This window comes from Diabrotica undecimpunctata, chromosome 9 (assembly GCF_040954645.1).
Source record: "Diabrotica undecimpunctata isolate CICGRU chromosome 9, icDiaUnde3, whole genome shotgun sequence".
Classification (NCBI taxonomy): domain Eukaryota; kingdom Metazoa; phylum Arthropoda; class Insecta; order Coleoptera; family Chrysomelidae; genus Diabrotica; species Diabrotica undecimpunctata.
In genome coordinates this window covers 62,483,572-62,495,760 of record NC_092811.1, presented here as the reverse complement: position 1 = coordinate 62,495,760, position 12,189 = coordinate 62,483,572, and the positions used below count along the sequence as shown (strand labels likewise).

The 12,189-nt window shown below is 33.8% G+C and overlaps 3 protein-coding genes across 3 annotated transcripts; all 3 read left to right on the top strand.

Annotated features, from left to right (window-relative positions):
• The first annotated feature begins 5,819 nt into the window (after positions 1–5,819).
• LOC140450950 (uncharacterized) lies at positions 5,820–8,453 on the top strand. The gene is made up of 2 exons (XM_072544648.1): positions 5,820–6,141; positions 6,340–8,453. The coding sequence occupies exons 1-2, from the start codon at positions 5,820–5,822 to the stop codon at positions 8,451–8,453; spliced, it is 2,436 nt and encodes an 811-aa protein (XP_072400749.1).
• Positions 8,454–8,686: 233 nt separating this feature from the next.
• LOC140450949 (uncharacterized) lies at positions 8,687–9,322 on the top strand. The gene has a single exon (XM_072544647.1). The coding sequence runs from the start codon at positions 8,687–8,689 to the stop codon at positions 9,320–9,322; it is 636 nt and encodes a 211-aa protein (XP_072400748.1).
• A 213-nt stretch (positions 9,323–9,535) lies between these two features.
• LOC140450948 (uncharacterized) lies at positions 9,536–10,093 on the top strand. The gene has a single exon (XM_072544646.1). The coding sequence runs from the start codon at positions 9,536–9,538 to the stop codon at positions 10,091–10,093; it is 558 nt and encodes a 185-aa protein (XP_072400747.1).
• The last annotated feature ends 2,096 nt before the right edge of the window (positions 10,094–12,189 follow it).

Sequence of the window (12,189 nt, the reverse complement as noted above, 5' to 3'; positions counted from 1 at the left end):
TATTTGTCTTTTTTAAATTTACAATATTTTTATATAGAGTATGAATTGTAGTAAATTATGGTATTAACCTATTATTATTTTTTATTTTTCAGATTAAATTACTTTACGTTCCTTATTCTTATGGTATAAGCGCTTGTATGTTTTCTAATATTATTTTAAAATAGATCAAATCAAATTTTTAAATCAGACATCAAAATTTAAAAAGATGACAAAAAAAATCTGTTGTGGACCACTCAAATTATTTATTTTTGGAACTTAAAATGTATACTAAAAAAAAATTGAAAATATAATAAAAGATGTTCAACAGATCATAAAAAGATGCTTACTGAGCCTATATTTTGTATAATTTAAAAAAGATGGTCAAGATAAGCCATAAAAAGATGTCTGTATGGACCACTCCAATTATTTACATTTGAATCACGAAATGTATACTAAAATAATTTAATAAAATATGTTCAACAGACCATAAAAAGATGCTTACTGACCCATATTTTGTATGATTTAAAAAAAAGATGGTCAGGACAAGCCACGAAAAGATATCTGTTATGAACCACTTAAATTATTTTATTTTTTGAAACCGAAATGTATACTAAATAATCCAAAAACTGATAAAATATGTTAAACAGGTCGTAAAAATATGTTTACTAAACTCGTACTTTTGTAATATTTCAATACTGATTTTTACTTACTAAAATATGTATCAGATAACAGACAAGCATTTATTCACCTTAATACTAACTGTTTGTCCAGTACTAATATTACCCCCCTCCCGGTAGTCATCTAATCATGCCTTCTCGTGGCGACTACTGTTAAAAGCAAAATTTAGTTAGAAATGTACTTCATTGTCTTTTAAAATTTTACAATTTTATGGGGGTAAAGCTTACATAAAATCAGAAAATAACACAATTACAAGTAACTGAAATTTTGCTTGAACCAAATTGATTAAAAGTCCATGCCCTTACACTTTTGCGTACATTTTTTTTGTTATAGGTATACTTTAATAGTCAGGAACCTCTACTGAACGCTACAATTGAATTTAGCAATCAGAGTACAGTTTATTACTAGATAGAAACACTTAACATTTAAACCTTATCTTTACAGACACCACGTATAGCCAACATAGATTGATTTTTTTTTATTATAGCCAAGCCCTAAACAAATATAAAGATGATTGATGTGTCTAATAGCGAGCACACAAAAGCTGGTAGAATGTAAGTTGCCTATAATATTTTTCATATTATATAATTATGTAAAATCACATAGATCAGTGGTGTTTAACCATTTTGGAGTAATGTACTCTTTTTTTATTAGTTTTGGTACCACCTAAGTTAAATACCTAACTTGCTAGGTAATCTAATAATGGATCAAATAAAATAGTATTTTAACAATACCCCAGTGTGTTAATTTTAGGGTCACCTACTGAACTTGTAACGTAAAATATTTTTTTTGTGTTATTTTTATGTGGTGTTGATTTTGGCTGTTTTTGCGTACCAACGCAAATAATGATATATACCTCCAGTGGTTGAGAAGCTCTGTACATTGATGATTCTTCTCTAAGGAACTATATCTTTTTTTTTTCTAAACATGTAACCGCCGTATAATTTGTAAAATTAAAAGTGCAAAATCATATTTAATTGCTATTGTAATGATTTTAGGTGACTTGTCACTATTAAATGGATATCTATTAACCAAAAAAAACTTGAATTATGTATGGCTTGATAGACCGTATACAGACTATGCTCAAAACCTATCACATAATATTATAATAAAATTGTATGTTAATTACTTTTTAAATAAAACACATTTTTATGTTTTTATTTTTATTTGAACCCTTTCCAGCTATACTCCTTAAATCTCTAAAAAGCAGGTTGATCCATTATTGTGTAAAACTGCAGTCAATTATCACTAATGTTTTTATTCATAAATCAAATTTTTGGTAGCGAATTGACTTATTTGACCAGAACTTGTGTGATCTTAAAGTATTTTTGACTAAACAATCGAGATGTTATTTTTACTTATAATTTTCCCCCATTTTCTAGTTTTTTTTTAATCTATGACCGATGAACTGTATTATATTAATATTGTTAGTTGTAATTCATATTTTTTTTGTTGTTGGAAGGGTCGAGGCATTTGGGACCGTTTATTGGTCTTTAGCAGCTTCTTTGTTATGTGGTTTCTTCCTTTCTCTCTTTTCTTTAATATCCTTGATCCATCACAGTGGTCTTATTATTGTTTATGTGCTATTTCCCCACTTGCCACATGTCATTTAGATTTTTGCGATAGCTTTAATCTGTTTTTGTTCTTATATCTTCGTTTCTCATAATGATCTCTTAAGGTTACAGTTTATCATATCTCTCAATAGCCCTTCAAGTCTGACAATTAAATGTTATGGTCTCAGGTCATAACAGTAAGGATTCATGTGCCAAAAACCTTTTCGTTTTAAATTCACTGGATCTTTTATAGTAATACTGAGTTTACCTACTATTATCCCTTTGGTTATTTTGCAATTTGAGTTTCTATTTTTATTTTATATTCTGTAGATATTTATTAATCTTCCTATCCTCACGAGTCTACTTCTTCAGCTAACATTACGTTAATTTTTTCTATATGTTAGTCCTACTATCCCCGATGCTTAAGCTTTTTAACGTTTCTTGTGTCTCCTGTACACAGGTACTAATAATTAGTATAATGTCATCTGCAAATCGCAAGTGATTTAATTAGCGTTAAGTCTCTTTTTGTTCTTATTACAGTTTTTTTTAAATATCCTTTAAATCAATAATAAATAAATTGGAACATATTGTGTCTCCTTGTCTGACTCCTGATTAATTTGTAATATTAATTTTTCATTTCTTTTAACTTTTAAATGTTGCTTTGCGCTAAATGTTTTCTAAAAACTTTTGCCGTTATCTAGTGCATAAACTACCCATTGCCCATTGTTCTATGAAATCGCAAGCTTTAAATGCCGACTTAAGTGGAATTTTTGCATTTTTCCCAGTATGTGTGATGATCATTATTTGTATTTTATCCTTTTGTGGAATTCGTCTTTGGTATAAGTAAGTTTAATTTGTTATAACCTTTGTTAAAAATTTACATGGGGTGTGGTAAAAGACTAATTGGTGGGTTCATGTTTATTCGATTTCCCTCCCCGTGTATTGTGCCATGACTATAATTTGTTAGGCATGTGTTAAGGAATTTTATTGATTCTAGAGTTATCCACCTATTTTGATCATGTCTGTTGTTATTCCGTCTTGCACGGGCGATTTTTATTGGTAACATGATTAAGTAAAAGAGTAAGAATAGTTCATTAAAAAGTTGATGCGATTGTCGTCACGCGCGCATATGTGTGCTGTGTTTAAAATGACAATGGTGTAGAATAGCAAAGGCAAATGAAAGTTCTGAAAACCCTGTGCCTAAAAAATTATTTTTGGTATCATTCCAATAGCTATATTGAATAAATGTTATTAAATCCAAATATTTAAAAGTTTGACAGAATGAAACGACATTCATCTGTATTGCATTTAAAAGGACAATCGTTTAGAATAGCAAAAATGTATTATGCAGATGAAGTTTCTGAGTACCCCGTTGTGAATAAATTCCTAAAAATTATTGTTAACATTCGAACTGCTGGTTTGGGAGTGTATGACGAAATTGTATGTCTATATTGAGCAGTGTACGAGATATGTGTGCATGAAAGAACTGTGTCAACCAGTGTGCATTAAAGGTCAATGTACCCCTTTGTCAAGCAGCAGACGTTCAATGAATTGTAGGGGTAGTATCTATATTAATATTCGTTTAAAGTCAACCAGTTGGGTCATCTCGTTAAATATCCAACAACTAGAAACTGATATTTCTTTAAGTTGTCCATTTAAAATCCTGTACGGCGGTTTACCACTATATATCAATTTAATATTGCCGGGTCAATGATAGTTTTCGTTTATTTGTACTATTAATAACTTTTATAATATATTTATAATATATAATTATAATAAACTTTTTATACTTATAATAGATATTTTTTATTAAAAAATATAAATGAGTTGTTACTGCACTGATTTATTTGGCGAATCTAAGCTGCTAACATTTTTTCTATCTCAATATAATTTATCTTGTCACTTATTTTGTCAGCAATCAAAACGAGGAGTATCTATATTTTAAATTCCTAGCGCTAACCGCATTTCTATTAATATACTCTTTTGAACGCATAACATTAATCGCCCGTGGTGTAGTGAGTAGTACGAAGGTATAGTAAATATTTGATCCGAATTCAAATCCTACCTCTGGAAGACTTTTTCTTTAATTTAAAAAAAATATTAATTATAAATAATATTGTGAGAATAAATAGTTAATAGAAAAAAAACATTAAAGTTAAAATAGAATTAAAAATAAAAGATTACAAGTAGAAGCAATAAAGTCATTGCATATGGTTTCGGTCTCGACTAAAGGTTCGGAACCATGCTAAGTTACGCGTTGGTCGGTAATGCAGATCCAATGCTTACCGACATTGGCGCCAGTGACGTCACACTGTCTGTCTGGTTAGAGTGGCCCATACTCTACTAACGTGTCACCGATTAGGGAAAAATTTAAATAATTTTATCAGACAGCAAGAGAACAGAATTTGAGTTTGGTTTTCGCAAATAAAAACAGTAAACTACAAATCCGTCAATTGGGACGAACCAAAATTGATCTATGTCCTGTGTGCGGCAAACCATATCGTGAAGAACGGATGGTAGAATGTACAGACTGTAAAAAATGGTGCTGTTTTGAATGCGTAAATGTACAGGATGATTCCGAAGTAATTGGTGATGACAGCTGGAAGTGCCCTCTTTGTATAGACGCAGCCACTAAGAAGTCTCACCCACAAGGTTCCAAAATCAAGAAATCTTGTTCTGCAACCTCCTTAAAAAGCTCCTCATCAACAAGCAGCAAAACAAAAATGAAGCTTCAACTTCTGCAAGAAGAACGAGATCTATTACGTCAAGAACGAGAGTTAACCAAGGAGTCTAGGACAATTATAGAAGAAGATTAGTGCTCGAATGCTAGTCAAGACATCGATGAAGAAGAAATAATTGAAACTAACCCTTTGGTCAATAAATTCGTTTCTCTAAATATAGATAAGCCCTTTATCGACAATATTGCCCCTTTAACACCAACACTTGGTAAGCCTCTGCCAACTTATAACGATAAAAGTTCAGGTATATTGTATAAAAGAAGGGATCCTGGAGATCTCCCTATTTTTAATGGTAATCCATATGACTGGCCCGTTTTTATTAGTAGTTTTGAAAGATCTACTGAGCTATGTCAAGTAGATAATCATGAGAATATATTAAGATTACAAAAATGTTTAAAAGGTCCAGCAAGAGTCAGTGTTTCAAGTTTTTTAATATTACCTCAATGTGTGCCCCAAATTATAGCTACATTAAAAATTCTTTTTGGAAGACCTGAGCAAATTATTGAAGCTCATATAAATTCTATTCGTAGATTACCACCTCCTAAACCGGAAAAACTTGAAACTCTGGTAGAATTTGCTTTAGCAGTTAAAAATTTATGTGTTTTATTGGAAGCATCTAATTTAAAAGACTATCTTAATAACCCTACCCTTATGCATGAACTATTAGAGAAACTACCTTCACAAATTAAAGTTAATTGGGCGATATATCGCAGTGCTTTTCAAAATTTTCAGGGATTAAGGGAACTTGCTGATTGGTTGTATAATCTGGCAACAAATGTTTGTTCTGCTCTACCTACACTAGCCATTAATGACCAAAGTAATAAAAAAAGGCAATTTAATAATAATGTGCATGCTAATATACATGAACCAAATGCCTCCAGTGAAACACAATTGTAAACTGTGTAATCAGAGAGATTGTAAAAAGATTGCAGGTTGTTCAGAATTTCAGAGATATTCATTATCTCAAAGATGGGAGGCTGTTAAAGCCTTAAATTTATGTAGGCTTTGCTTAAAGAAACACAGATTTCCCTGTAAGTATCCTGTAAAATGCAACAAAGAAGAATGCCAAAAGAAGCATCATCCTCTTCTTCATGAATTTTCAGAACAAGTATCCAATAAAAGTACAAAGCTTATCAAAAAGGAAAGCGGTATGCAAACAGTAGAATCGCACCTCTTATCTGCAGATGAAGAAAGTAATGCACATCAAGGAACACGCTTTCGAATACTTCCCGTTGTTTTAAGAAATGGAAGTAGGGAGGTCACTACATTTGCCTTTCTAGATGAAGGGTTTTCCGTTACTTTGTTAGAAGAAAGTGTTGCTAAAAAACTAAATATAATGGGAAACCCAGAACAACTTTGCTTAAAATGGACCGGAAACTAACAACGCTTAGAAGATGCGTCAGAAAAAGTATTTTTTTCTATTGCTGGTGATTATAATGGGGCCAAAGAATTTGACCACCGACCAGCCAGAACGGTAAGAAAATTAGGCCTTCCAAAACAAACTCTCGATGCAAAGGCAATTAAAGAAAGCTTTCCCTATCTAAAAAACTTGCCCTTCAAATCATATAAGAACGCTGTTCCTCAGATCTTGATAGGCTTAGATAACTGGGACTTGGCGTTACCACTTCGAGTGAAGGAAGGTATAGAACTTCAACCGATAGCTGCAAAGTCCAGGTTAGGTTGGACCATTTTTGCAATGTTTTCAAATAACGATGTGGAAATAAACTACTCGTACCACATTTGCGAATGTAGTTCTGAAAGCATTACTAACCAAGAACTCTTTAATAGTGTAAAAGATTTCTTTTCAGTTGAAAGCCTTGGAGTTCAAAATATTAAACCGTCTGTTTCCAAAGAATTAGATAGGGCTATTCGTATACAAAAAAGTAACCTAGTTCAAATTGGTAACCAATATAAAATTGGATTACTCTGGAAATACGACAACTTGAAACTCCCTAATAGTAAACCCATGGCTATTCAAAGACTGGTGTGTATAGAGAGAAAAATTAAGAAAAATCCAGAACTAGGTATCAAAATTAATCAAAAAATTCAAGATTTTCTAGAAAAGAAATATATTAGAAAACTGTCAGAACAAGAACTCTTAGAGCACAAAGAAAAAACATGGTATTTTCCCATATTTCCGGCCTTTAATCCTAATAAACCTGACAAATTCAGATTAGTTTGGGATGCAGCAGCAACCGTACAGGGAATATCCTTAAATTCTATGTTATTAAAAGGAGATGACCAACTTGCTTCTTTATTAGGCGTCCTCCTACGATTTCGTGAAAGAAAGATTGGCTTTTCTGGAGACAGCAAGGAAATGTTTCTTCGTGTAGGTATAATAGAAGAAGATCAACATGCACAACGATTCTTGTGGCGCAATGGTAGCTCTGATAATCCTTTGGAAGTTTATGTCATGACTGTGATGACCTTCGGGGCTGCCTGCTCACCCAGTTGTGCACAGTTTGTTAAAAACACTAATGCGAAGAAATTTAGCGTAGAATATCCTAGCGCTGTTGATTCCATAGTAAAGAATCATTATGTCGATGATCTCTTAGAATCAACAGACACTGGGGATGAAGCCATCCAATTAGCAAAAGAAATTACCTTAATTCACGCCAGCGGAAATTTTGAAATAAGAAACTGGAGATCAAACTCTGAAAAATTAATAAAAATCATGAACACCACCCACGGAAATAACGAGGAAGTCAACCTAGATATAGGAAATAATAAGAGCATGGAAAAGGTTCTAGGAATGTGGTGGGATTTAAAGGGAGATAATTTTATTTTCAATTTAAAATGTAATAAAGGAAACAAAGATGTTTTAAGTGGATTAAGAAAGCCAACAAAGCGAGAAATTTTACAAATCTTAATGTCTGTATATGACCCTTTAGGTTTGTTAGCAAACTTTTTGATTTATGCGAAGATTCTTTTACAGGAAATATGGAGGAGTAACATTTCTTGGGATCAACCAATAACCAATGAACAGTTTCAAAAATGGCTTGTTTGGTTAAAACAGCTTCCAGAAATAGAGAAAGTTTCAATTCCGAGGTATTTTCTTAATAAACTCGAAAACTGGAAGGATACCAATACGCAAATGCACATTTTTGTAGATGCCAGCGAACACGCAAGTGCTTGTGTGGCATATCTAAGAATAATGAAAAAAAATGTCATAGAGTGTACTTTGATTGGAGCGAAAACACATGTAGCACCATTAAAACCACAAACTATTCCTCGATTGGAACTTAATGGTGCGGTAATGGGTTCAAGGTTTGCTAAAAGCCTTTGTCAACATCTTTCCATAACTGTGCACAACATTGTTTATTGGACAGATTCTTCAACAGTTTTAAGCTGGTTAAGAAATGAAGACCCAAGAAAATTACCAAAGTATGTTGCTTACAGAGTGGCCGAAATTCAACAAAACTCAATGATATCACATTGGAGATATGTACCTACTAAGAATAACATAGCCGACGAAGCTATTAATGGACGAAAGGTCCCAATTTGAAAGACACCAGGTGTTGGTTTAAAGGTCCTGATTTTCTGTATCAATTAGAAAACAGTTGGCCTTCAGACACCACCCTTAAAAAGGAAAAAGCTGCCGATGAAATTTTAACCACTCATGAAGTAAAATTTAATAGTCCACGTTTAATAGATTTTGAAAGATTCAGTCAATTTAATAGAATTTTAAGAGCAACTGCATATATGTTTCGATTTTTAAGAATTGTTTATGCAAAATTGATGAAATCTGAAGAGCCTAAAGGAATATTAACTTCGGAAGAACTTTTAGGTGCTAGAAATATTTTAATAAAGCAAACTCAATGTGAATATTTCAAAAATGAAATAAAACAATTAAAAACTAATAATTCTGGTAGCTTACAGAAAACAGTTAATAAATCAAACAGTTTATATAAATTATCGCCATATCTGGATGAAGATGGTTTACTTCGTATAAGAGGAAGATTAGATGAAGCTAGAGATGTTATTTCAGAAACAAAAAGGCCAATAATTTTACCAAGAGGAAGTCGTTTAACTTTACTAATTATTGAAGACTATCACAAAAGATATCACCATAAAAATCATGAAATTGTAGTAAATGAGATAAGACAAAAATTTTATATACCAAAACTCAGACAACTAGTTAAAAAGATTAGGACCAATTGTCAAAATTGCAAGGTCAAATTTGCTAAGCCAAAACCACCAGAAATGTCACCTCTACCGCCATGTAGACTTGCAACATTTACTGCTCCGTTTACACATACTGGCATGGATTATTTTGGTCTAATAAATGTAACTGTTGGAAGACGGACGGAGAAAAGATGGGGAGCTTTATTTACGTGTCTCACGACTAGAGCAGTCCATCTCGAAGTAGCTTAAAAAATAGATGTGAACAGTTTTATACTATGTTTGACAAATTTTATTAACAGAAGAGGACGACCAAGGCATATATATTGTGATCGAGGTACGAATTTCATTGCAGCTGAACGAGTATTGAGAGAAGAACTGCAAAAGGTTGACAGTAAATTAATAGCCAATTCACTGATTAGCCCAGAGCTAAAATTTCACTTTAACGCACCCCTTTCCCCACATATGGGTGGGGCCTGGGAGCGCCTAGTGAAAGCGGTTAAAATTTCGTTATATGATTCTTTACCAAGCAGGAACCCTACTGACCAATTACTTTATAGTTGTCTCATAGCTGCAGAAAACATAGTAAACTCAAGACCACTTACTTATCTTCCAATAGAATCTGAAGAATCTGAATCTCTAACCCCAAATCATTTTCTAATTGGATCTTCCAACGGAGATAAACCAATTGGATTTTTAAACGAAGATGTTAAAGTATTTAAATTTAATTATTTGTACAGAGAGCAATTTGCAAATAAATGTTGGCGACGCTTTATTTCTGAATACATACCTGAACTACTACTTCGGGCAAAATGGCATAAACAAGTTGTACCAATTAAACAGGGCGATATTGTAATTATATGTGATAAAGATTTACCAAGATGCAATTGGCCAAAGGGTAAGGTAATTGAAGTTAAAACATCATCTGATGGGCAAGTGCGACGAGCAATAGTTCAAACAAAAAATGGAATATATGAACGTCCTGTTATAAAATTAGCAGTAATACCAATAAATGGAGACTAAAAAGATGATGAAAAAAAAGTGGTACAGTTTCTCTTTTGCATAGAACTGTACCGGGTGGGAGTGTTACGAATATTTGTTATTTTTATACAATGTATTTAGTTAATTTTAAGTTCTATCATGTTACCCAAAATTTCCCGTTGCTACTGTTCTATAGACTATGTCAAATAGAATAAAAAACGTCAGAAAATAAACGTGTCACCGATTAGGGAAAAATTTAAATAATTTTATCAGACAGCAAGAGAACAGAATTTGAGTTTGGTTTTCGCAAATAAAAACAGTAAACTACAAATCCGTCAATTGCTGGCTGTACAATAAAGATAAATTCCCAACAAGTATAAACGAATGCTTAACTTTATATTAAATATAAACTCGAGTAAATAATGTCTTCACCAAGCGATATGGATGTTACACCAGCTGCACCAAGTGCAATTAACCCAGAGAGGCTAATTAATGATGGGCGTAAGAGAAAACTAGAAGAGTTAGTAGATCCCACATCAGGAGTTGAGTTGTCATCAGCTAAACGTTCAAGAGCCGCGCCTGATGATGATAAAAAGCTAAAGTGTTTAAAATTCCTAATAGCCTGTTTTGATGGGTTAGCTGCTGCTTCGAGAATCCCTAGAACCCATCGCAACTTAATGGTTGGTTCAACGTTAACCAATATTCTCTTTAATGAATTTAACGCTGAACGGCAGAAAGCTAATGGTAGAGAGTCACAAGGTGCGAAAAAGGCCACTGAGGGAGTAAACTATAAAATTATGTGTGAAGGCAAAGAATACCTGCTATCGAGAGTTGAAGCTAACCAAATAATAAGAAGATCAGCTACAGACCTTGGTCTGCCTTTTAGAAGATTTGGGCCTGAGAACACTGAGAACTGGTATGGTGTGGCACTCCCTTACCTCAATTTCTTTGCAGCGTTCGACATGAGGTTAAAGGAAGTGAGGCTTGGCTCATCCAAGATACCAGTAACTAAAGAGGGTGATGTCTTGAAAGTATTCCCGTTGTCAAAATATGGAGTGGATGGTGGTCTGCAGGTACTTGCTGAAGGAGCGTCGTACAAACCTGAACGGAGGTCTGCTATGGCACAGACATTGGGCCCTCTTACAGTATTAATACTGCACATACGCTCTGACGCACGTTACAGGAGTAAATGGACTGACGCTGCAAAGAAGGCCCTGGCTCATATCCCATTCATAGATGAGATCCTAGAGGTAACAAAGGGAAAAAACGCAGGCGAAGTGGCTCCCCTAGTCAATGTTATCGGAAGAATTTTGTCCATCATAACGGGAAGATCCTCTCATAGAATGTTTTTCCCATTGGGTATGTTTTCTGCCCTCTACAAAGAAAGTGTAGGGGAGATAGAAGGAACAAATTTCCGAGGCGGTGATGCTTTCCTCAAGGCGTTCAACGTAACTGGAAAGGGTGCCTTCTATGTCTACAAACTAGCTACTGGGTGCAGTTGGAAGATTGAAGGTTCTTTTACTCCTGCGGAAGCATCCCAAGTTGTCTTGCATGCAATCATGGGCACTCATCTTGAAGACTTTGGGGTGCTGAAGGCTATTACCAACGTTGGAACGTGGTATAGGCGTGATCAGTTAAAGAAGAGTTTTTCCAAAGATGAAACAAAACCTAATGCCATCTATCTTCTATCTTCCCTATCTTCCCAAGTTCCGGTACTATAGCAAGCTGGCCCAAGCTAGTTTAACGGGGATGTTGTCAACATCACAAGTTCAAACATTCTCAGTTCCAGTTTTTAGTGGAAGAAGAACTGCAGTGTACACCAAAGATTTCTTTGAGTCCATGCGCAAGAAATCAATGAATGCTCCATTGGTGTCGAAGACTATCCCACAACTGACCTTGGCCTTAGAATCAATATTCGAGAAGGTAGTAAATGAGCTTGAAGTGAAAGGGGGAATTCTTTCAATGGGAGATGTTATATGGCACAAAACCGACTTTAAGGAACCAGGTGATGAGGGTTCAGAGGACAAAGACTTTAAGCCTCAGGCTACAGGCTTGTTGGGAATTTATCTTTATTGTACAGCCAGCAATTGACGGATTTGTAGTTTACTGTTTTTATTTGCGAAAACCAAACTCAAATT

Coding starts and splice junctions, on each gene's coding strand:
- LOC140450950 (XM_072544648.1), top strand. CDS start 5,820: ATGCCTCCAGTGAAACACAATTGTAAACTGTGTAATCAGAGAGATTGT. Junction 6,142..6,339: donor CTTATCTGCAGATGAAGAAA/GTAATGCACATC, acceptor AACAACGCTTAG/AAGATGCGTCAGAAAAAGTA.
- LOC140450949 (XM_072544647.1), top strand. CDS start 8,687: ATGAAATCTGAAGAGCCTAAAGGAATATTAACTTCGGAAGAACTTTTA.
- LOC140450948 (XM_072544646.1), top strand. CDS start 9,536: ATGGGTGGGGCCTGGGAGCGCCTAGTGAAAGCGGTTAAAATTTCGTTA.